The sequence below is a fragment of the Xiphophorus hellerii genome, chromosome 11 (assembly GCF_003331165.1).
Source record: "Xiphophorus hellerii strain 12219 chromosome 11, Xiphophorus_hellerii-4.1, whole genome shotgun sequence".
Classification (NCBI taxonomy): Eukaryota; Metazoa; Chordata; class Actinopteri; order Cyprinodontiformes; family Poeciliidae; genus Xiphophorus; species Xiphophorus hellerii.
Window position 1 is genome coordinate 11,332,009 of NC_045682.1, and position 24,140 is coordinate 11,356,148.

Genomic DNA, 24,140 nt, shown 5'->3' on the forward strand with positions numbered 1-24,140 from the left:
TCCAACCATATCTGATTTATGAAATTTTCAAATGACAAACTCATTCAAATTACTCTTTCAGTAGCAAATGTCTGGAAATCAAAGGGTCTAACTTTTTAATCACTCTGCTTCCAAATAATTTAGACTAACAATGTGGAGATCGTAAAGGAGAAAACATTTCAGAAAATACCTTAAATATGTCAACACTCTCAAACAGAAAACATGTCAATCTCATACAAACCCTCACAGTAACACGTATCGCTGGTCAAGTCATTGCTGAGGAGCGGGTGGAGGATCGGGTGTACATTTAGATGGTGGTGCTGTCGTGACAACCACTGTTGAAACGGGTTTGGGGGAACTGGCTGCCACGTGCTGGAGCTGCTGAGTCGGGACCGTTTGGATCCGAACCTGAGGAGATTTAATTTGGTGAGCCTAAACACGTCCTGGATAACTTTCATTTAATCAGATAAGAAAACAGAATGTGAGTGAAAGCATTCAAAATCAAAGCATACGGCATAAATGAGTTTTGTAAGCTTTTGATGTGCGTGTCAAAATACGGCTATCTTGACTAGTTGTCATAGCGATTTGATCTGTTCAGTTGGCACATAATCCTTATCAATAAACATGTTAAGAGAACACAACTCTTGTGTTTAGGTGCTACCTAATTTAGAAGAGTTCGGCTCTAGTCATTTTTTAGGAGTATCCTAACTACATAAATAATAATAAAAAAGAATATTAGTGGATAGAGCGTCTTTATACTTCAATGTTTCAGATAAACCATCAAGACTTTATGAGCAGTAGTTGTGTTAAGTCCTGGAGTATTTCATGCCTGGTGACAATAAGCAGATGTTTGAACATGATGAGCCACTCAAGACAAAGTCACCAAGTTATTTTTAATGATGCTGAATGCCTCTCTGCTACAATTCCATAAAATAAAAGCCTGAGGAAAATTTTAGACTAGAAAAGTTAATAGTCTTTTCTAGTATTTTCCAGTTACTGTACATTAATGTGCAAACATTTCTACAACCAAGCATATAATTTTTTACTTACTTACCCAATGTTAATGGATAAAATCTGATCAGAGCTAATAAAATAATACTTTTACATTCATAGATGCCAAATTTGGATAACAAAATAACAAGAAAGAAAAATAAGCTCCTTAACATAATAAATTTTTCAAAAACATTTGTTGATGGATTAATAATGAAAATTATTACAACATTCTCCATAATGTGCCAAACAGTTTTCTGGAATAATGTCATTGTGTTTAATGGCCCATACTAACCTGTGTTGCCTGGCCTTGTTGCTGAAGCTGCTGGAATTGTTGTGCGGTAACGAAACTGACCGGCTTGTTCCCCGCTATTAGCTTTGTGCCTGCAGGCACCGTGGTTAGGATGATGTTCCTACCCAGGCTGCTGATACTGCTAAGGAAAAAAACAATTAAGTCATGTTAAGAATAAAGTATAAAGAGAAAAAATCTCAGGCTGAAGAAAGATTTGTTTTTTATTTAAACTCAACCAGAATCGGCACTAAACGGACTCACTTTGTATTGAGGTTCCCTTTGACTATCGGAGTCGTCACCACACTCTTGCTCTTCAGGGGTTGGTTGAGGACGGAGTGCACAGTGATCCGGGCAGGTAGCTTTCCCTACCGATCGCAATCACAGCAAAGAAAATATAAACTCCCCCGCGTCAGCTGGGTGGATCATTTAAAATAACTGCTACTGAAGAAATCAGTAACTCCCCTAGCAAGATTAGTATTTGCAGTAAGAGTCCCTATGCATTATAATTAAATGTAATCAGAGATCATCTCAGTTTCTAACAGCTCAGATTTCAGTGTAAGTAATGTTCAAAACATTGGCGATGAGATTTTTATAGTCGAGTTGAAACAAAATATCTAAAAAAAAAAAAGAAAAGAAAATTGATAGCTCTCTGTGAGAATTACTCCATTCTTCTAGAAAGTGATATGACTCCTCCTTCTGCAGCTGTGGCCAAAGGTTTTTCAATAAAAACCTTTGGCCACAGAAGTTTAACTTGGCTCACCTCACAAAAAGATGAAGAACCGCATTGGTAAAGTTGGTGGGAAAATAAATGCTCAAAACATTTGGCGCTGATTACAAAAGTATTCATACACCTTCAATTTTTTAGACATTTCAACAGACAAATGTAACTAGTTTATTTTTCGTTTGACAAACACGATTTGTGACGAGGAATGAAAGTGATACAAGATTTGAAATTTCTTTGCCAACCAAGAATCTGAAAAGTGCGGTGCTTTCGGTATTGTTTTACAATATAAAATTTTATTTTGGGGTATCAAAGTGAAGAAAGCACGACGGGACTTCACATTACACTTCAGATTTTAATTTGTAAAAAACAAGCTAACAAAAAAACTGACATTTGTCTATCCTTTTCCATCCCTTTCACAATGATGCTGTACTTTTTGTTGGTTTTTCACATAAAATTCCAATTAAACACACTGAAGTGTGTGACATGTTTAAGGATTTTGAACACTTTAGAACCTTAGACTAACATTCTTTTGGTGAAAGACGTTCGGTTTTACCTTCAGACGGACATTTTCTTACCGTTTGTGTTGTAACAACCGAAGCAGGGACTTGTCTCACAGTCGCGGTAGTCACTCCCAAAGACAGCGGTGAACCGGAGGCTGCGGGAGCCACGGTGATGCCTTTAGCTCCAGCCACAACGCTGGCTGCCATGGTCACTATGTTGCCACATGTAGACGCTGCTAGTGGTTTGCTGCCACTGGCGGTTGTCATGGTGATGGTCTGACCCTGTTTCTGGGGAATGACCCCAAGGCCGGGCATTATGCGGATGGTTGCGCTGCTCTTGTCTGGGGACGCCACGGTGGAGAAGGTCCTGGATTTTTGGTCGGCCACGCTGACGGCCAAAGTCGGCATCAGCCTTATGGCTGTTTCTCCTCCAGCTTTCAGCAAGGTGGAGGCGACGGAGCCCGATTTAGCCGACTGCGCCTCCGCGGTGCTGGGTGGGGTAGCGGAGGCAGGTGACGGTGAAGGGTGAGGCGGTGCTACGTGGAGCGTGGCTGATATGCTCTTGCTGCCGGAGGCGGCCCCGCCCAGGAAGTCAGAGGTGAGCTTTACAGTCGCGACCGGAGATTTGGCAAGAGTGGCCATCATGTCGGGGGTTATCCGCAGCACTGTTTGGCCTTTAGCATCGGTGGTGATGGAGGATGGGGGGAGACGGAGGACATCTTTACCCTGGATACGCAAGTTTGTTGCAGTTATTGGAATTCCTCCTCCACCTGGAGTCTTCATTCCCAGCTGCCCAGTGATGGAAACCTGAAACAGCAGCAGATGAAACTTTAACTCAGAAATCACAAACTTTCTTTTTTTAGGTATATGGATTTTGGATTCATAACCAGCATTCTCAATCAAAACCTCAGCTTTGCATGCCGGAATAAAATTCTTTACCTGTTTGATGTTCGGGGAGGTGACACCTTGCAGCACAGCTGGAGGAGTGGGGTTGTTAGCGGGGCTACCTGGAGAACCGCTCTGAGGTTTGGTCACATTAATAGCCGACACAGAGAGACTGGTTGGAACCTGGACAGGACTGCTACCAGACGGACTTCTTAGAGGCACAGAAACAACAGCCTATTGCACAAGAGAAAATAATATATATATGTACTGTTAAAAAAAAAAGTACAGCTTCTTGATAAATGTTTATATTTCTGGAATGTCACTGTGTTTTGTCACAACACAGTTAAAAACTTCAATGTGCTTTATTGGTATTGATCAGATAGATTGAAGTGGACATTAACTCATCACTAGTCTTGATTTTCATGTTCTCTAACAAACCTCTTCACAGCTTGCTGGATTGACTGGGATTAACTCTTTTTTCTAATTAGATTACTTCTGTCTCCATTACATTTGAAATAAACCCAAAGCAATTTCTAATAATGTTATATATATACATCAAGTGAAGAATCATAGCAAACTCTGCAATGCTTCGCTTGAGAAAGTAAATCTGTTGGGCCTCACCTTGACACAAGGACAACAATTCTGAGTACCACACTGCCAGACAGGACACAAAAAAAGCAAAACATACTTGGTGACAGATGCAGGGAGCTTACTGCTGATGCTTAATGTTTAGCAATCACAGTTTGTTCTTGCTTGTAATGCAGAGATCAGATCAGTTCCTAAAATAGCTCAACCCAAGACTGACAATGATTAAATGGCGCTTTATAAAAGCATGTAGGTGAAGACCCGCCTCTATATATGTATAATTATAGAGCTATTTGTGCCCGTTGCAGAACAAATAGTGTCTGCAGAAATCTGGTGTTCATTTTAACAGAAACTACAATTCTCTTTCACTCAGATCTACATGGTATATTTGCAAGTAATTTACCCAAATAAATTTTTATAAGGGATTTAATCTGTTTTGTTTCCTTTTTAAAATGTAAAAAAGCAGGAGCCAAACAGTTAACCCTCTGTGTTTAACGTACCTGTGAAATGCCCTTGGCTGCCATGGACACAGGCATCCGGATCTGGTGCGATGTCTGATGCACCAGAGTGGCCTGCTGAGCGGCTGCTGATGGACCCAGACCGCTGGGCTGAGCGGAAACGACCCGGACCTGAGGGAGGGAGCCCGCCGCCAGGTGGCTCACTATCCGAGCTGCCTGCTGGGAAGTTACTGGCTGGGAGGCCGGCGGACAAGCCTGACTCGTGGGTAGGATCGTTCCCAGCTGAGGCAGTGATGGAGGAGAGACAAGGAGAACACTGCCAGAGAGAGAAAAAGAAGATGCACATTCAAACTGGACAGATGAAATCAAAGTACTGAACAAAGGAAAAGCTTCAGTCTGACTGACCCCGGGCTGGTTTTCAGCGTGTCTGGAACTGCGGTTTTTGTTGGTGTGGTAGCAGAGAGATGTAGAGGTGATTTGGGGGTTCCAGGAGTGTTTGGGGTGGGAGTTGTTGGGACTGGAGACATGGAATTACAGCCTAGGTCCAGTCCGGCCTCCAGAGATCCGGGTGTTTTGCTGCTTCCATCTTTACTTCCAGACTTCTACAATATGAATACAAATATGACCTTCTTTTACAACTAAAAGCAAAAAAACTAAATTAATTAGTCAAATGATAAGTGATAAAGCGATAAAACGCCCTTGGATTTTTTCACAAAGCAAACTTCAATTGCTTCAATAAGTTTTATGTGATAGGCCAACACCAACCTGCAGAGATCCAAAGCTCAGGTGGGAGAATTATTAGTCATTCACTTCACAAATACAGCTTTAGTGAAGGAGAGGCAAGAAGAAAACTATTACTGAAAGAAGACCTGTTTGGAGTCTCTGCCAAAGTGGAATAAGGCTCTCTGCTCAGATGAGAGCTAGTTTTTTGTTTCAATATGCTATGCGTGACGATAAACTAACACCACACATCATCCCTATGGTGAAACACAGCAGTGGAAGAATCATGCTGTGGGGATACTCTTCTTCAGCAGAAGCAAGGAGGCTGGTAAGTTGACAGGAAGTGAATGGAGCTAAGTTTTTTTCCCTTATATTTCCCAATCATGCTGGTAAATCAAAAAATGCTCAAAAGTGCTTATTTTCCCAACAGTGAGTCAAGTCAAAAAGTAGTTACTTAAGAGTAAAAAACCAAATGCAGACCATTTTTATTTAATACATTTTAGGCAGTGAACTCACCGGTTTAGATGCTGGTTTGGGTTTTTGCTGCTGAGCTTTTCTTGCTTTTGCAGCCGCAGCTTGAGCCTGATGGATCCTCTCTGAATGAAGCAGAGAACATTATGACCTCACGCTGATTTGAGCTCAGGAAGCAGAAATGACTAAAACTTGTACACCAATCTGGTAAATAGCTTTATAAAAAGCAAAACAGACATACATATTTCCAGTATATGACTTTCAATTTTCAAAATTGTACTAGTTATGTATCATATAACTAGTTATTATACAATCACTAGTTATAATGTAGTTAGTTAAAATGTGCTTTTCTAAAGCAGATTCCTGCTTACCAAACTCTTCCTGACTGCGGAGGCGATGCAGGTAAATCCACAGTTTGCGGCCGATGTCGTACTTCACACAGGGATCCTTCTCATAGTGAAGTCTGTCCAGAGCCCCGCTGACAACTGTGTTCACCTAAAGGGAAGAGAAGCTGTCTATTAACAGGTAAAACCAGGAAGTCTAATGCAAAGTCAGCATCCATTTCTGCAAAGTGAACAAATAAGTTATGCAAACCCACAAACCCTTACATTACTCAAGCAAAAAAGCAGGATAATAGAGGAAAACAATAGCAGTACTTGTGCGCTTGTGACATCTGGAGCAAGGAACTGGGAATCTTTTAAAAGTTCACAGATTTCCGCCCTTGTTCCCTCTCCATTGGGTAACCGGGCAGCTGCATCCCGAACTGAAAAAAAATAAAATAAAAAAAGATAAATAGAGGCAGGATTGGTTTTCAGTAATGTTCTTTAAAAATTAAAAAAACCCAGCATACTGTTCCTGCGTGGTAACATAAAAGATTTCTAACCCAGAGAGAGGATGGTGACATATGGTGGTCGGTCAGAGCGAAGCAGTGTGTGTTCTCTGGCTTTATTTAAGGACATTTCCTTATCAAACACGCCTTTAACTGGCCCCACCACGGACTCGAAGCCATGCATCCTGAAGGTAAAGGCTTTGTGAGGCTGGTTATATCTCTGCTGCTCCTAATGGACAAAACATAAAATTTAGAGAGCTTACGTCGAGATTAGGTGTGAAATAGTGCAAGTACTGCAGCAGCACGCACAAACCTGAACTTGAAACACTTGTTTCTCATCTCCAGTGCTCGGCCGCACCACATAATCAGTTGAACTGCAATAGTAAAGGCAATAAACAGTTATTTTGACGATGCAAAAAAACCCCCACAAAATACAGTAATATGTTTAAAGGCTCACAGTTTGGGAGTGGGGGACGTAAGCTCCAACAGGTCTTCATTCTCTGTCTATATAGAAAAATGATAACAGAAACAAAGAAACAGTGTTATATAAAGTGAAAATCTGAAAATTATAACTACTTTAAACTAAAACTGAATATTTGTACAACTTTGACAACGAAGTCTTTGGAGTCCAGCCAGAGTTGACAGAGCGCAATGAGGTCCTTTTCTGTGTCCTGAGTGGGGCCTGAAAGAAACCACTGGTTTGAATCCAAACATTCTGGACACAAAACACAACCATCAAGAAGGTAAGACATTAAACGAGCCGCCTTACCGATCCATCTCCACTGCTGAAAATCATCGACAAACTCCACAAACGGAGAAAAGCCACTAGGGAGCGCCATCATGCCATCTGATCGACAAAAAAAGTGAGAAATTTTACTTCTTACATTCCAGTCAGACCTGAGTGAAGTTGCCCCCCCCCCGGTACATTGATCACGAACAAAGTCGTTTTGCAATAGGAGAGTTGTTGGTTCGATTCCAATTCCAGCACCATAAAAATTTTGTCCTTTTAACATTTATGAATAATGCTATATCTTCAGCTTTTAATTATTAACTTCAACAGTTCTTTTTCCACTTTTGAAGGACAGAGCGACTATACGACATTCATCTTCAATCATTTTTAACAAGAACTGGGTGACAAGTTTTAACTCATTGTGGGTAAAGATTACATAGCCAGGTATAAATATGTACACAAATATTCCTGCAATATTTGTATGAATATTCTTTACCAAGTTGCAGAAAAGAAACTTCCACCTTTAAAATCAACACGTACTGAAACCTGCAGCGTCCAACAGGGACAAATCAAATGTCTCCTGAAGAAAAGTGTTATTGTCAGATAATAAGACTAGTTAATTAGACCAGGTTTTAAAAAAAACCTGTTGATTTTAACCCTGTGTGAATTAAAGAAAATCCACTAAAAAGTGAAAGTTTTAAACTTTCGTCTTTAAAACCACTTTTCTGATGGGAGTAATAAGGCTTACAATAAAAATAAAAATTATGTAGGTTCAGATGTGCTTTAAAATAAAAATTAGTGCAAAACGTACTATTTCAGCTCGCTCCAGTGTTGATTATAGTTTACCTTTAGTCTCTCCTGCAAGAAACTGCAGAGCTTGAAGAACTAGATCTGACCAGCATGAGGCAGATGAAAACCAGGTGTTGAGCGAACTGGCTGGAGAGGACTGCCAAGTCTGAACCTTTTCCTCCAACTGAGAGATGAATACATATTAGCTATGTGGTAACACAATTGATTGTATTTCATGTTAAAGTGGCACTTTAACATGAGGACGTACCATCAAGGTACTGGCAGGACCCTCTGCTCTGAAGATGCTTTCCAACAAGCTGAAGAAACTGGCGGTTATTTCCTCAACTGCAACAGGGCTGCTTTGAGCTTCCTCCACAATTCTGCAATAATAATAATAATAATAATAATAATAATAATAATAATAATAAACAATTCAATACTCAGATTCAAAGATTCAAAGCAACAGTTAAAAGCTTCAGGATGGTCTCAAGGAACTAGACTCACTCCTCCTTGATGTTGGCTAGAGGTGTGGAAGGCGCCTCTGGCAAAGAGTTGATGATATTCACTGGTGGTGCTGAGCAGGAGTCTGAAGGAGTCAGAATTTCACAAGGATCCTCAGATTCCACTTTTATCGCCTTGAGTTTCTTCTTCTTTCTCTCATCTCTCATCTTCTTCTTGGGAAGCAACAAATCAAAAAGTGCTGATTGATAAAAAAAAAAAAAAAAGAGAGGTCAGGTCTGAGTGAAAATCCTAAAGGCAGAGCAGTTTGCTTTAAGCAGATTTACTTACGCAAAGCTCCCTTCCGACCAATGTTTGCTCTTGAGAGAACATCCCCAAGGTGGATATCAGAGGTTATCAAGTCTGGATGATCCTTAAGACACCAAAATAGTCATAACATACACAAGGAAAGTTTAAATCCTGCAAATTTTTCTCCTCAAATCATAACCTACTGGCTGGCGTTTCCTTTTCTCACGATGGTGATGCAGCATGACTTTTAAATCCATTTCCCCTAATTCTACTTTTTCTGTAAAAAGAAAAACATTATCTTGAACACTGGGGCACGCATTTTCGGCTTAAAGCATTGCTGTCACCTTTAAGGCAAAAACTCACTGACCTGTAATCTTCATGTCTGGTGTAGAGAGGCTAGGAAGAACTCTGAGTGAGATGGTAGGAGTGGGAGAGGACGGAGACTGAGGGGCTGGATTCCACACTGACACGTCTAAGATACGTGGTGGTGGAAAACAGAAAAGCGATGGTCAACAAAATATTTTATGACTATATTCATTTTCTGCTGTTGGGTGTTTTCAGTTTCATTCAGTTTATGAAATAAGAAATCAAAATTCAGTTTAATTGTATTGAGCCCTGAGGTGACAACGTTCCTACAAAGTTTTGAAAATATTTCCAGATTCAAATTTCTGGAGTTGCCTCTTTTTGGCATTTTTAAAGCAGAAATCCAAAGGTTCTCAATAAATTTATGGGAGAAATTTCTATGGATGGGTGGATACAGACAGACAGATGGACGGATATACAGATGCGTTAATGAACAGGCAAAGAAATTGCTAAAATAAAAATTTTTAGAGAGTTGGATTAGGAAATAATAAAGATATCAATTTTTTTCTATGCTGTTTATGTTCTCACACTTATTCTTATACAAATTTCAACTTATATGCAGGTAAATACTGTCTGCAGCGATAGATCTCAAACAAAAGACAGACCTTCGTCATCAGAGGACGCATTGCTGTCCTCACACTCAACTTTGACGTCCTTCAGGATGCGGCTCAGTCTTCTTCTTACTCTCGACTCCCGTGTCTCAGGCTGAGTCCTGTTTGGCAGCCGTCGTTTGGGTGGAAAGTCCAGACTGTTCTGAACTGCGAAGTCGAGCAGCTCCTTATCCAAAGACAATAAAAAGACTTGTAAGCTGAAGAAATAAGATGTGGGCGAAACGCAAATAAATTGTTACTATGCAAAATAAATATCTGAACCTTTCTGGAAACAAGAATCTGCTTCAAGAGTCTGTGGTAATACTGCTGAAGGGAATGCAGCTGGCGCTTCCTTTGGGATTTGGCACACAACTGTCTATACTTGACCACCTCTGGATTGAAGTAACCATCTAGATGAAGAAGATCAGGATTGTAATCAGGAAGAGGAGTAAAGGTTCATTTAGTTACATTTCAACAGAGATGTGGTAGGTATGATGATGCCACAAATCATAACAAAGGTGTAATATAACCTTTTGTTATATTACATACATTCAAGATTTCCCAAATTAAATGGAAAACAAAGCATCATTTATAACCAAGAAATATTCAAACTTTGTCTGAAAAATGTGAATATTTATGACTTTAGACAATAATTTGTCTTCAAAATATCACCAATTAGACCTAACACTATGTTTCAGTTTGAAGACCAATGCTTTTAATAATTACATAAATGAATGCCATATCGAAATATTTATTGAAAAATCAGCATAATTGACAAGAACCAAAAAAAAAACACAAAAAAAAAACCCCCGGTGAATTAAGTTCTGTTTGATGTGCAATCATTTTGTATATTTTCACTGGTTGTTAAAAAATGGCTTAATGTGAAAGGTTTTTAGTACCCATAGGTATTAAATGCATATTGGTCTAGGTATTTAATAAGTGCATAAATCAAAAGAAAATGCTAACATATATGCATTAAATTTATCATTATTTTACGTTTGTTCAACCATAACAATAAGAAAAAGGTGCACAAATGATTAACTGATAATATTGTAGACTCTCTGGCACACAATAAAGTTCTGAAACTAAATAATTCAATAATTGAACAAGCTTGGGGGCAACAAAGCAGGTGTAAATGCAATAGAAAAGTTTAAGAAAAGCACCTCTGAACAGCCTCTGTGCAAGATGGACTGGATTCCCAAAGTTAAAGTTGGTGTTGTTGAACAACTCCCTGATGGTACGATCCTGCTCCTCTGTGTTGTTGTCAGGAAACTGTGGCAGAAACTGTTGAAGATGTTGTCTCTGGGAGTCTGTCAGTACTTCATCCCAAGTGTTTTCACTCAGCACAGAGAAAAAAATGTCAGGCTGTGGAAAAAGGAAACAAAAACATGCTTGCAAAAGCGCCAACATCTTTATCTGCAAATGTGTTCCAGGTTTTAGATATCCAAAATCTTACATCCTCCAGCAGAACCTCTGGGAGGTCCACTTTACAGTTCCCAAGCAAACACTCCTCAGTAATTTGTCTTCCGTCTTCCTCTTTAGGCTCCAGAGGGTCTGTCAGCATGTGTTCAAGCGGATCCATTCCTCTCTGCACCAAGCTTCAAACAGAAAAATACAAGACGACCACAAGGTCTATCTGATCTTCCTCCTTCTTTGCCTTCTGTAACTAATCGTTCACTGTTTCTGCCTACGAACGTTCATGGTTTTACAACGAGGTGGAAAATAATTGATCAAAGCCATTCTCCAATGTCAGAGCAGTCTGCGGGTGTACAACCCTTTCCGAAATAAAGTGAAGATAAAATTATGTTCTCCAGCTAATCTGACTGTTACTAGTGACCTAGCAGCACAGATGTAAGCTAACCTTAATTTAAAAAGAAAAAAAACACACAACGCTTACGTTTTAACTTTATCAGTTAGTACAGGCATGATTCGTTTAGTGTACATTTTTAACTAAATGCAATGTAATATATAAGCGAAAACAGAAAGTAAATCCGTCTTACCTTATAACGTTTGTTTTTGGAATAATAGGGAACTATTTCCCTGTTGCACTCCTTTTTTGTTCTACTGGAAATGGATGCTAAACGTGCCCGCTGCTGCCCCAAGAGGAAATTGACTGTAAAGACATGCTTTCATTTCCACACGAAATGTGATTAGATAAAACTAGTTTTTCGCTGTAAAATGTTTAGTGGTTTGCTGATCAGTTCATTAGGATTTTAATATTGTTCTTATTATTTTCGACCGAGTTTAAATATAAACCTTACTAAAACCGTTTAACTAAATAATGTTCCTACAAAACATTAGCTAGGCAATTTTTGAGTAGTATTTGGCCTTTCTTTAAATTATTACACAAGCCTATATAATATTTCACCCTTTTACTTTTTGCTCAGCACCCTCTTCAACACCTCTGCTAGGCCACAGCTCCTGGAATACAGTCTAGTTGGCATGGCTCAAAGATGGCGGACAAAGTTTTTATGGTAAGTTGCTTCTTCTCCATCAACACTCTGCAGCGTACACCAGTGACTGTCATTGTGTTTCTACAAATGGCTACAGGGAAAGGGGAGATGACACTGAGTTTTTTCAAAGAATTATCTATCTGTCTCATGTTATATCGTCACGACATATTTTATAAAAGTTTCATACTGCAGCTTTAAATCAACTATACCCAGAACAAAGAGTTCTAAAATATTTATAGTACAATGTACTTGTTGAGTACAACATAACTGGTCACCATACTACAACTACAACTACTTTTTAATTACAAAGTAGTGACGTCCTTCAATATCGTACAGTGTACACATACACTGGTGCAGAAATGCTATCTTGGGCTACACACCGTCCATGAAAAAAAAAGGTAAAGAAGATTGTAGTGCTCTAGCACCACCTGTTGTCTGTCTGTGCACGCCCTTGATTGTCCTGTATTCCTTGTGCCTCATGAAGAAACCCATTCTCACAGCATGATGCTGCCATCACCATGTAACAGGATATATTCCACAAAATTTGCTTCTTTGCCATCAGAAATCAGTAGAAGGTCAAAATCATGCAAATGACAATTCAACTGCAAACCGAATTAAAATATTTTTGAAAATAAGAAAATAAATTAGTAAACTAGTAATTGCATGGTATGAAGATTTTAAAAAAAAGTATTACAAAAGTTAAAAAATATTGGTATTTGTCATCTTGTGAAGGTAAGCCATGTGAGTTTGTCAGCTTGCTCCACCTCTTCATGATGCTGTTTCTGAACAGCTGTGAATAATGAACAGTCAATCCCTGAGCTTCATAACTCAGCTTGGGTAAGCCAGTGGCAGCAGGGAGTCACATTTATTTTTTGTCCTTCAGAACCCTGCTCTATGTTTGGAACACAACAGCACTCCGAAGTCATAGATCCGTGAATGCAGCCGATTCCTGTTTCTCTCAAGTTTTGTCTCCTAACACCTTCGGAGGATGGCAGAAGGCGCTGATGGGGAGGAAGAGATCCAGTTCCTGCGTACAGTAAGTGCTATTTGCTTCCATTCACAGCATGGAGTACAAGTTTTTTTAAACATTGCAAAGTGAAAAATCTTGGGCGTTTCTGTAACTTGCTCTTTGCTTAGGTAGAACAGAGACAGACAAAGACAGGTGGCTGCTATGCTTTGCATTGTTCTCTATTTATATCCCAGCTGGCACTTGATATATTAGTTTTGTCTCGTGACACATTAACTACAGACCTCATAAAACAATCGAAGGTGTTATACAGGAAGGTCTGACAACAGGTTTAACTTCAGGTTGACCTTTTTAATGCAATTTAAAAAGTAAGTCCTGTAAAACAAATAATGTCGATGGCTAAATAGGAGTTCACTTTCATGTTCTGAGGAAGATGATTAAAGAAACTCCATGATATATATTTTTTTAAGTCTTAGGCATATGCAACGTTTGTAAGAATAACATTTGTATTTTTTAACAAACATGGAACTAAGGATATAAGCAGAACTTTATACTTATAGATGAATGAACTTGGATAATTTGACTCAGTTGCTCTATGCTTTATGATTATACTGCATTGTGGGTTCTTATTGTGGTTTGGATATTCAGAGAAGTTGAAGTTGTCAATTGAATTTATGTGATCGAAACTAGTTCTCTGTTTTGTAAAAAAGAAAGAAAGAAAGAGATGTTTGCATTACAGGTTTTTAGACAACATTTTAGTGATCCTTGTGATATTATGTCATGAAAGATTTTCTTGTTCTTCATTAATACAAGTCTGTTACAGATTCAAAAATGCTTTATATTTTACCAGAGTATGATTCTGGAACCAAAAACAAAAAACAAAAGAGCATTGTTCATCAAATCTCTTCTAAATTATTAAGATTTAGTCATTTTTTCATCTTACCATTTTTCTCCTGTGTACTTTCAGTGTATTATATCTAAGTGTTAGAGACATTTAGTTTATTTTTGCTGCAGTATCCGTTGCCGGTGTATCATATTTCACTTTTTGATCTCCATGCCACCACTTGTTGAAGGACACTGTGTGTTGGCAAGCAGACTGCGGTAATGTTACACTCTTTATTTGGAGGGTCAGTGTTTATACTCCAACATTGTGTCGCTCACGTTTTTTTTTTTCTTATGGCCTGAACCGGACTCTGATTATCTGTGCACTACATTTCTGGGCAGGGGTGGGGTGCGTTTAAAGTGCTCACATGCTGGTTAAAATGTATCAAGTGTTAAAGAAGTCATTTGAAGAAACAAGTCATGTGTGAATGCATTGACATGATGGAGTTTAGATGTGTCTTCAGATATTGTCCCTTGGTGTGAAACACAGCACTATATGAAATATGTGAGCAATGTGTCATTAAGTTACTGTCACTCGGGCGCTGTTTAGGCTTGAACTCAGCTGGCTTCTATATTTACTGTGTGAGGATTAGCAGGTTCAAAGCTTCACCCAATTCAGCACCTGCTTGCTTCAGTCCATGCGGGGACAGTGCTGCTTGATTTATTGCTGTTTCTGCTGAGATCGTAGCATCAAACAATCCTATCAGACTGTTCAAAGCCGATCAGCTGCAATGAAAAGGATATTTTGAGCTCATGTTTTACACCGCATGTTGCCAACACTAAAGGAAGCGAAGCTGGCACAGAGTCTGTGACTGTTGCCATGGCAAGGAGGCCATGCTTTACAGAAATAATGGGACCTCCATTCCTTTTTTGTTTACAAAAATATAAAATATATATTAAAAAAATTGAGAATTATGACATTTCACAGAAAGGTTTTTAACTTCATAATAAGTTTGTTTATATACAGTATGTATATATATATATTGATATTGAAAGCTGCTCCAGATACAATTCCATCTTTAATTTGAATATGCTGAATATGTTTTTAAAAAACCAACAGCTAAAATGCTTAAGTCGCTACCCGTTGGCAGTGGTGGATCTCTTTGCTTTGGGCACCACTGGATCAAGGAGCTGCCCTGGCAGTTAAAAAAAAGTTATCTGACAGCTACACACCTATTTGCTTATAGATGAGGTTTTAGATCCTTGCCAGAGCTTTTTAACAGCATCACAGTGGATAAAAAAGGATTACTTGCTGGATTTAGCTACAGGAAGTTACCAAATGGATGAAAAGAAAATGTAGCTTCTCAAGAGTTTCCGTTCATGCTAGAACTCAGTGATCAGACTCACAGACGGCATGTCTTGATAAAACAAAAGCTTGCACCCATCTCTGACATGCTGTTCAATGGTCACATTTAAACATGTCTCTCTGTTCCCGAAAGATCAAGACACATCTGTAATGTTGCTCTAAATAGGAAGAGCCATGAATGGGATATGGGGTGCAAGTAATATCAGAACGCATTTCAGGAATGATGTGCTGGCAAAGCGTGTCAGTCCCTTGAGTGACAATCCTCAACTCAGTCTTACCAAGGACAAAATGTTTCTGCACAAGGCCTTAGAATTTCCCACATCCTTCCAAAACAACGCTTTAAAGTGCCTTAAACATAAAAACTATCATTAGAACCATATCAACACTCTAAACATAAACTACACAATTATTGACTCCAATAGGTTAATCAATTCATAATTATGACATAGTCATCTAATGTTTGAAGCCACAAAACAATTACAGAATGATTCAAACTTTGAATTTCTCAGCTAGAAAGAATCTTGTGATTGTGACCTTCAACTTGGAATAGTCCAAAGTCTAAGCTCTGTCAGTGAATGGTAACAATGTCATGACATCATGAAATAACGATTGAAAATGTCACATTCTGAGAGTAGAATATGATGCATAGTTAAAGAAAGCCAGACTATTGAGATGAAGCTTCACACTAGAATTACTGCAATGACGAAAACACATTGAGAAAGTGGTGTGTATAGCAAGTGAATTAAGGTTAATGGGGGAATACAGAGGATCTGTCCAAAGGATGAAGTTTCTGTTTGATTTTGTTGTCTGGTAAATTGGCAGCTCATATGTTTCAAGCAAAAATGCCTTTTACTTTTCCTCTTTCTAGGATGATCAAGTGGTGCTGCAGTGTACTGCGTCCATTCTCAAGGAACAGATCAAATTGTGTCTGTCATGTGAAGGGTTTGGGAATCGGCTGTGTTTCCTGGAGACCACATCAAATGCTCAGGTATACAACACAAGCAAGATTCATTGCTTTTTGATTTGCTATTCCCTCTAACCAAGACCGTTCACTGGTTATGTTTTTCTCAGAATGTCCCACCAGACCTTGCAATTTGCTGTTTCATTTTGGAACAGTCTTTGTCCGTGCGAGCATTGCAAGAGATGCTGTCTAACTCCTCTGTGGATGAGGTATTGCACAATCAACCATAGTTTTAAAATGTAATTCCCTTTAAATGGTGTGCATATGTTTAAGCAATGCTTACTCACTTAAGCTAAACGTATTGTTTCTGTTTTACCCATCAAATCCTAAACCTGGTGACTGGAGGCGGTTGATCTGGACAAATGGGTAAGTGCTGCCCTTAGGGACATATCTCATAGCAGTTTCATTGACATATTTTATTTTGTTACTCTGGAGTTTAATGTATTTACTTTTGCACTCAATCACTGCATGGCAACACAATCATAAAGACGCAGCTGTTTTTATGTCTCTACATAAATGTGCTATGAACTCATCAGCCTCGTTTTATGATTAATGTTACTCTGCCTTTTCCCATTTTCTTCAGTCATCACAAGGTGGAGGTAGTCGAACTCTTCTGTATGGACACGCCATTCTCCTGAAACACACTCACTCCAACATGGTGAGCACAGTAACATTCGTTCTGCTTGCCTACACTTAAAAGCAGGCAGGCATCATAATACTATGGCATTTCAGTTCATTGAGTTTGTTTATGTAGTGCCAATTAGCAACACTAATTGGCACTACAATTACACTTTTTTGTCTTGACAAAAAAGTGTAATTCATATCCAATGACATCTGATTTAGATGAAATAAATCAAATTAATTTTAATGCAATATTATCAAAGTCATACTCAAATCGTATTACCTGTGATCCAGTGAAATCAAGACTATAGAACAACAAATTACTTTTATTTTGTAGAGATTTGTGTTTAAATCCAACTGATTGCATTTAATTGTTTAATTTGTAACATTTCCCCAGCCTGAACAAGCATGTGGTGAAAGTGGAAAGAAACCACTTCCCTTTAACAGAAAAAAAACCTCCATCCGAAACAGGCTCTGTGTGGCCGTCTGCCATGGTGAAGTGGTTTGGAAGACAGAGGCAGACACATAAAAAAAAAAAAAACACTGGTCCAAGACTATTTTTGAAACAATGGTCACAGCGTTAATGGTCAGAGAAAGTCAGGAAATCCTCTGGCAGCCTAAGCCTACAACCTATTCCAGTTCTCATTGGATTCTCTCCTGACCATTGATGTTTCCCTCCTCAACACTCCTAATTTGAGATATTTGATCCAGGTTTGTTAGGGCAAAAACACATCTTTCCTGAGTACCTCTGAATAGCAGCATTAGACAGAGGTAGTTCAGTTCGCATTAAATCCCTCTAACTAAAGCTTTGGTTGTATTCTTGTATTATTTCATAAAGACTCTGAAGTCAACGTTATTCCACAATCTTAATTTGTTGTCTCGTATTTACACCATAGTACTTGAGCTGTCTGACTACATCTCGGTCACTGACTGACAAGCTGGCCTTCGATGTGGGCTTGCAGGAAGACTCCACAGGTGGCTTTAGATGTTACTACTAAGTATGAACAACACACATATGGATTGTAGGGGGAAAAAATATTCAATTTATGTGTTGTAGGAGAGGCCTGCTGGTGGACCATACATCCAGCCTCCAAGCAAAGATCAGAGGGTGAAAAGGTCAGGGTGGGAGATGACCTCATTCTTGTCAGTGTTTCTTCAGAGAGATACCTGGTAATTATTATTTCATTACTATTAAATGATGCTTGTTTGATAATGAATATTACTAATTTTAAAAACCTTGCTATGTTCAGCACCTTTCCTATGCAAGTGGTGACCTAATGGTAGATGCATCCTTCATGCAAACACTCTGGACCATGACTCCTGTGATGTCTGGCTGTGAGCTCGCCGAAGGTCTGTAGTTCCCCCAAAATTGGCTCTGCCCCAGGAGATTGACATTGTGTTATAAAGAAACTGTTGCCTTCCAGGTTTTCTGATCGGAGGATATGTGCTCAGACTCTTTCACGGTCATATGGATGAGTGTCTGGCTATCCCATGTGCAGATCAGGGGGATGACCAACGCAGGTGGCTGTTGCCTTGTTTTGTTAGATCTTTTTTACCCCTACCTTGTTGGGAATTTAATCAGCTTGTCAGGTCACCATCTGGAAATGCCCAAATTGATCAGAATATTATTCTCCATATCCCAGAGTTGCCCATTATGAAGGTGGTGCCGTTTGCAGTCATGCTCGATCCTTATGGAGACTAGAGCCACTGCGGATCGGGTGGGTATCTTGCTCCTTCTTTCTTTTCTAACATTAACTGGAAAGACTTATTTTGCTGACTTACTTTTGCATTTTTACAGATGGAGTGGAGGCCACATCAAATGGGGACAGTCTTTCCGGGTACGCCACATAACAACAGGGCGATATTTGTTCCTCGACGAGGAGAAGGGACTTCTGTTGGTAGACCCAGAGAAAGCCAATTCCAAGATGTCTGCTTTCTGCTTCAGAATTTCTAAGGTTTTTGTTCAACCAGCTGTCAGGTTTATTTTAACTTGTCTAGATTAGAATTTAATATGTACATATACACATAAGGAAACAAAACTTTTTTTTCCATTTAAAGGAAAAAATTGAAGTGGCACAGAAGCGGGATGTGGAAGGCATGGGAATACCGGAGATTAAGTATGGGGAGTCTATGTGCTTTGTACAGCATGTTTCGTCTGGCCTTTGGCTTACATATGCTGCTGTAGATGCCAAATCTGCTCGCCTAGGACCTCTGAAAAGAAAGGTAAAATATGTCAAGTTTGGGGCTAAATGTAAGAGTTTCTAAAAGTGGTTTTCCAACAGTGTACAAGATTTTGATATTTTTGTTATGTTTCTCCATATTTGAGTCAAATGTGATTTTGATATTCTAAATCGTGTTCCCACTGGGACTGACTTCCACCCCCTTTTCCTACGTTTATTAACATTTTAAATATTCCTGAGAACATTCCTGAAAACTATTCTATGTTTTTCCACATTTTGTCATGTTTTAACCAAAGAATCTATGTGTTTTTAGCGATTGTAGGTAAAATACAAAGTAGCAAATAAGGATGAAGTATAAAAAAAATGTTAAAACTTTTAAAAGAACTTGAGACTGGGGAGAGAGTTCACCTTCCAGCAGGACAATAACCCGAAACCCAAAACATGCAACCAGTCACAAATCCAATTGAGAATCAGTGGCAAGAATTTAAAATAGATTTTCACGGATGCTCTCCATCCAGTTTGACTGAGTTTGAGCTTCTTTTTCAAACCAGGATGGGTGGAAATGTCAGTCTTTATATTTGAAAAGCTTTTAGGAAAGTCACCTAATGACTGAAATATGATGCGATATGTCTACGTTTTGGGTTTTTGCCTGATTTTAAGTGTCCATGACTTTGTCTCTCAGGCCATACTGCATAAGGAAGGTCACATGGATGACGCGCTCACAGTTGCTCGATCTCAGACCGAAGAGTCTCAAGCTGCCAGAATGATATACAGCACAACAGGCCTCTTCAACCAGTTCATCAAGTAACTTCATTACTTCCCTATTAACCTTTATGAATGTGTTTCTTTATTATCTGGTAATCAACATTTTTTTTTTACCCTTTATGTTTGTGTCACGTTTCCAGAGGTTTGGATGCATTGAGTGGAAAAAACAAATCTGCTAATCCGCCATCTATGCCAATGGACGCGGTGGTGCTCTCACTGCAGGATCTCATCTTTTACTTCCGACCACCTGAGGAGGAACTGGAGCACGAGGACAAGCAGTTCAAGCTTCGCTCCCTGAAGAACAGACAGAACCTTTTCCAGGAGGAGGTTGGCCAGCCTAATGAGGATTTAATCAGTGGAAATTAGCTGAAGATAGATTTAATGTCACTTTTATTAAGTTGACTTTTTCAAACTTACCTGCAAGATTTCTTATTTTATCATAGGGGATGATTTCCCTGGTTCTGGACTGCATCGATCGGCTCAATGTGTACAACACTGCAGCCCACTTCTCAGAGTACGCTGGAGAGGAAGCTGCAGAGTCATGGAAGGAGATAGTGAACTTACTGTATGAGCTTTTAGGTACGTCCTGCACATTGCATTTGATAAACATATTTTGGGATGATTTGGTTTCGTTAATTTTATTTCTTGCTTTTCCGCTTTCTTGAAGCTTCTTTGATCAGAGGAAACCGCTCTAACTGTGCTCTTTTCTGTGACAATCTGGACTGGCTGGTCAGTAAGCTGGATCGTTTGGAGGCATCTTCAGGTATTTCTGGCAGAATGGTTTGGTTTGAGCTCATTCTTTATATAAAATATACATAGAAATAAAAGCTGATGGTTTTATTTAGAAATTATTAATCCTTTTTTTTTTTTTTCTTGGATGACTCAGGAACTTCTCTGAATACCTTGAAGTCTTTTCTAATACCTAAACTTCTGTATGTTCTCATTTGCATGACAGGAATTCTGGAGGTGTTGTACTGTGTTCTGATTGAGAGTCCAGAAGTGTTGAATATTATTCAGGAGAATCACATTAAATCAATTATCTCTCTCCTGGATAAGCATGGGCGCAACCACAAGGTTTGTAAATTCAAAATACTTTGTTTAGACTGTTTCTCAGAGCAGTCAATTTGTTAATTGCATTACTGACAGACCTTTAACCACCTATTCTGTCTAGGTTTTGGATGTGCTGTGCTCCCTGTGTGTATGCAATGGCGTGGCTGTGAGATCTAACCAAAATCTCATCACAGAGAACCTACTTCCAGGCCGTGACCTCCTTCTTCAAACCAACATTATTAACTATGTAACCAGGTGGGTAATTTTATGTGAGCGAATACTCCCCCTCCCCCGCACCCCCTCTCCATCTGCACAGTTCATCTGAATTGATTTTCCTTTTTCTAATACTTTAGCATGAGGCCCAACATTTTCCTTGGAACTTGTGAAGGATCCACTCAGTATAAGAAGTGGTACTTTGAGGTGATGGTGGATCACGTGGAGCCGTTCATTACCTCTCAGGCGTATCACCTGCGAGTAGGTTGGGCTCTGACGGAGGGCTACAGTCCTTACCCCGGTGGAGGGGAAGGATGGGGGGGCAATGGTGTCGGCGATGACCTTTACTCCTATGGCTTTGATGGGCTTCACCTGTGGTCAGGTAAAGCAAACAATCGCTTGACCATAAATAATACAGTTGGGGTTTATGTTCATTTTAGTGGTAAAAGCTTGAGTCTAAATTCTGACATTTAAAGCAAAGCTGAAAACGTTATAGTCAAGTTTCAAGCAAGTGGAGAGGTAAACTTTGTCAATTTCAACCAAGACTACAAAAACTGTGTGAGCACAACAGCTGAATTATGTCATACACAGATGAATCATTTAGCACACTGCCGGTTTGCGTTCAGCGGAAATGTCTTGACTTTCTGCATTAATAATCTAAAGCAGCTATGTACATCTTATATGTTTCCTCAGGTGTCATTTTTAGACATCTTACTAATATTTAAAATGGCTAATGTGTCTTCTTCCCTAAGTTACTACTTCAACACTAAAAATTGTTGCAATCAAAAAACCTGTTAGCATTTTGATATGGAACATTCACTGACAGGAAAAAAATGCTGTGGTTTCAAGTTTTTAATATAGGCTAACCACCAACTGAGTGGGTTAAGCATAACATCCCCTGTTTCTCAAGCCAAGTGAATTAATTTCTTTGTTTTATATTGTGGATTTACTTGTAGGGCGCGTACCACGGCATGTTGCTTCTTCCAGCCAACACACTCTGGCAGCAGAGGATGTGGTCAGCTGCTGTTTGGATCTAAGTGTGCCGAGCATCTCCTTTCGTATCAACGGACACCCTGTGCAGGGAATGTTTGAGAACTTCAACCTCGACGGCCTCTTCTTTCCAGTTGTCAGCTTTTCTGCAGGCATTAAGTATGGCACTTCGAAGGTTTTTTATTCTCAAAGTTTCTGTGTCTGTCCTGTCCCACGGCTCAGTATTTTAAACACTTAATGTTTGTTTTTTTGTTCCAAATACAAGGCTGCGGTTTCTTCTTGGGGGCCGTCATGGGGATTTCAAGTTTCTTCCCCCTCCAGGCTATGCTCCCTGTTATGAGGCAGTGCTGCCAAGGGACCGATTGCGGATTGAGCCCATCAAGGAATATAAACATGATTTTAATGATGTTCGCAACCTGCTTGGTCCAACTCAGTCCCTGTCTCACACAGCATTCACTCCCTGTCCTGTGGACACAATTCAGGTAAATTCTGCAAAGGAGTTTTAGCTCTTGCAAAACGTATAGTGTAGAGAACAAATTCTAGTGTTAGTCAAATATCTAGCTCATCTTTAGGAATTTTGGCAAAATTCCTAAAGAGTTTTAGGAATCTTTTTAAGCAAAAACTGCATTTTGCTTAAAAATCATATTACATTGGTTTTAGTCTCAGTTAATTAACTTATTTTCTTCTTTCAGATTGTACTTCCTCCTCATTTGGAGCGCATTCGAGAGAAACTCGCGGAAAACAGTCATGAGTTGTGGGCTGTTAATCGCATTGAACAAGGGTGGACATATGGACTGGTGAGTGTTTTCAGGATTTTACATTTTTTATTTAAATTTTGTAGAGAAAGCATTGCTGGGAACAAAAACTATTTCTCCAAGCAAATGTTTGTGCTCTTCTTTTTCTAAAGTTTCGTGATGACAACAAGAAGATGCACCCCTGCCTGGTAGATTTCCAGAGTTTGCCGGAGCCGGAGAAGAACTACAATTTAGCAATGTCAGGAGAGACACTGAAGTACGTAAAAGTTGAAATCAACAGTCCTTGTTACTTCTGACGATTGCTCCTATTTAGTGTGGAGTAGCATAATCTATGATTTTAATTATACTGAAACGTGAACAAGAATAGAAGAGGAAATAGATGTGAAAATGTAACCGTATTACCAGACTTTGATATGTATTGTTGCCTCTAAAACAAGGGTGCCCAAAGTGCTGCCAGGAGTATATTTGTGGAAGTTCGACATGAAAAATGTGTAGGACCTGTGTCTAATGTGTATTGTGTTTACTTTAACAGGACTTTGCTAGCTCTGGGTTGTCATGTGGGAATGGGAGATGAAAAAGCAGAGGAAAATCTGAAAAGGACCAAGCTCCCCAAAACGTGAGCTGCAACATGTTATACATATGGCATTTGAGTGTGGTACCATGTAATATTGTTTCATTTTAATGATAAATGCCGTAGTTGTCTATTTGAAAGATTCACTTACTCTTCACATCACAATGTATTGCTTGTTAGCTACATGCAAAGTAATGGATACAAGCCAGCTCCCTTGGATCTTAATCACGTCAAACTGACTCCAAATCAAAACACTCTAGTGGAGAGACTGGCAGAAAATGGACACAATGTGTGGGCAAGAGACCGGGTTCGACAGGGCTGGACGTACAGTATTGTACAGGTATCAACTTCTTTATGTGGAAAAATGCTGTGACAATGAGTAATAAATACTGTACGTTTCAATGTTTACTGTTTAATTGATTTGGTTTGAACTTCAGTTGACTTTTTTCAAATAGGACATATTGAACAAGCGTAATCCCCGTCTGGTTCCCTACAATCTGCTGGATGAAAAGACAAAAAAGACCAACAGAGACACAGTTTGTGCAGCAGTTCGCACTCTTATCGGCTATGGCTACAACATAGAACCACCGGATCAGGAGAGTAGTAAGTTTATACTGCTATTTCATCTATTTGAATAGAAATCCTTCCATTTTGCCTTGCCTCCATGCTTTCTTATTTACCAGAAAAACATTGTAACAAACTTTCTTTTGCGTACCTCTAAAGGCAGCCTAAGTCCCACCAGTATTCCTTAAATCCTGATTGTAGCATGTTCTT

The 24,140-nt window shown here is 39.3% G+C and overlaps 2 protein-coding genes across 10 annotated transcripts in view; one reads left to right on the top strand and one right to left on the bottom strand.

Moving 5' to 3' along the window:
- Positions 1–11,757, bottom strand: nfrkb (nuclear factor related to kappaB binding protein). Of its 3 annotated transcripts, none has more exons than XM_032577056.1 (26): positions 11,653–11,757; positions 11,109–11,250; positions 10,816–11,017; positions 9,935–10,062; positions 9,668–9,839; positions 9,067–9,171; positions 8,903–8,976; positions 8,742–8,823; positions 8,457–8,652; positions 8,221–8,332; positions 8,010–8,136; positions 7,203–7,280; positions 7,039–7,115; positions 6,891–6,937; positions 6,747–6,807; positions 6,488–6,662; positions 6,261–6,367; positions 5,976–6,099; positions 5,650–5,729; positions 4,819–5,015; positions 4,456–4,729; positions 3,425–3,604; positions 2,561–3,292; positions 1,523–1,626; positions 1,265–1,400; positions 1–387 (listed from the first exon to the last, which is right to left on the bottom strand). In XM_032577056.1, the coding sequence occupies exons 2-26, from the start codon at positions 11,232–11,234 to the stop codon at positions 250–252; spliced, it is 3,834 nt and encodes a 1,277-aa protein (XP_032432947.1). In that variant the 5' UTR covers positions 11,235–11,250; positions 11,653–11,757; the 3' UTR covers positions 1–249. The 3 variants fall into 3 exon arrangements, with proteins under 3 accessions (XP_032432947.1, XP_032432945.1, XP_032432946.1); XM_032577054.1 differs by having other exon boundaries at positions 1,265–1,403; XM_032577055.1 differs by lacking the exon at positions 11,653–11,757 and having other exon boundaries at positions 1,265–1,403; positions 11,109–11,632.
- Positions 11,758–12,938: 1,181 nt separating this feature from the next.
- Positions 12,939–24,140, top strand: part of LOC116728512 (ryanodine receptor 1-like) — a 47,542-nt gene continuing 36,340 nt past the window's right edge. For 6 of the 7 annotated variants that reach the window (XM_032576678.1, XM_032576682.1, XM_032576680.1 and 3 more), the window contains exons 1-26: positions 12,939–13,141; positions 16,129–16,248; positions 16,332–16,430; positions 16,567–16,587; positions 16,805–16,879; positions 17,739–17,817; positions 17,900–18,012; positions 18,093–18,192; positions 18,267–18,363; positions 18,486–18,560; positions 18,641–18,797; positions 18,901–19,065; positions 19,705–19,826; positions 19,928–20,114; positions 20,231–20,366; positions 20,455–20,550; positions 20,743–20,861; positions 20,959–21,092; positions 21,191–21,432; positions 22,007–22,199; positions 22,306–22,522; positions 22,733–22,837; positions 22,948–23,051; positions 23,328–23,411; positions 23,547–23,706; positions 23,822–23,969. In XM_032576678.1, coding sequence (XP_032432569.1) covers positions 13,094–13,141; positions 16,129–16,248; positions 16,332–16,430; positions 16,567–16,587; positions 16,805–16,879; positions 17,739–17,817; positions 17,900–18,012; positions 18,093–18,192; positions 18,267–18,363; positions 18,486–18,560; positions 18,641–18,797; positions 18,901–19,065; positions 19,705–19,826; positions 19,928–20,114; positions 20,231–20,366; positions 20,455–20,550; positions 20,743–20,861; positions 20,959–21,092; positions 21,191–21,432; positions 22,007–22,199; positions 22,306–22,522; positions 22,733–22,837; positions 22,948–23,051; positions 23,328–23,411; positions 23,547–23,706; positions 23,822–23,969 — 3,196 coding nt within the window. In that variant the 5' untranslated portion in view covers positions 12,939–13,093. The remainder of the gene's footprint in view (positions 13,142–16,128; positions 16,249–16,331; positions 16,431–16,566; positions 16,588–16,804; positions 16,880–17,738; positions 17,818–17,899; positions 18,013–18,092; positions 18,193–18,266; positions 18,364–18,485; positions 18,561–18,640; positions 18,798–18,900; positions 19,066–19,704; positions 19,827–19,927; positions 20,115–20,230; positions 20,367–20,454; positions 20,551–20,742; positions 20,862–20,958; positions 21,093–21,190; positions 21,433–22,006; positions 22,200–22,305; positions 22,523–22,732; positions 22,838–22,947; positions 23,052–23,327; positions 23,412–23,546; positions 23,707–23,821; positions 23,970–24,140) is intronic. The other variant, XM_032576684.1, reaches the window with a different exon arrangement.

Coding starts and splice junctions, on each gene's coding strand:
- nfrkb (XM_032577054.1), bottom strand. CDS start 11,234: ATGGATCCGCTTGAACACATGCTGACAGACCCTCTGGAGCCTAAAGAG. Junction 8,824..8,902: donor AGAAAAGGAAACGCCAGCCA/GTAGGTTATGAT, acceptor TGGTGTCTTAAG/GATCATCCAGACTTGATAAC. Junction 7,116..7,202: donor TCAGCAGTGGAGATGGATCG/GTAAGGCGGCTC, acceptor GGTTTCTTTCAG/GCCCCACTCAGGACACAGAA.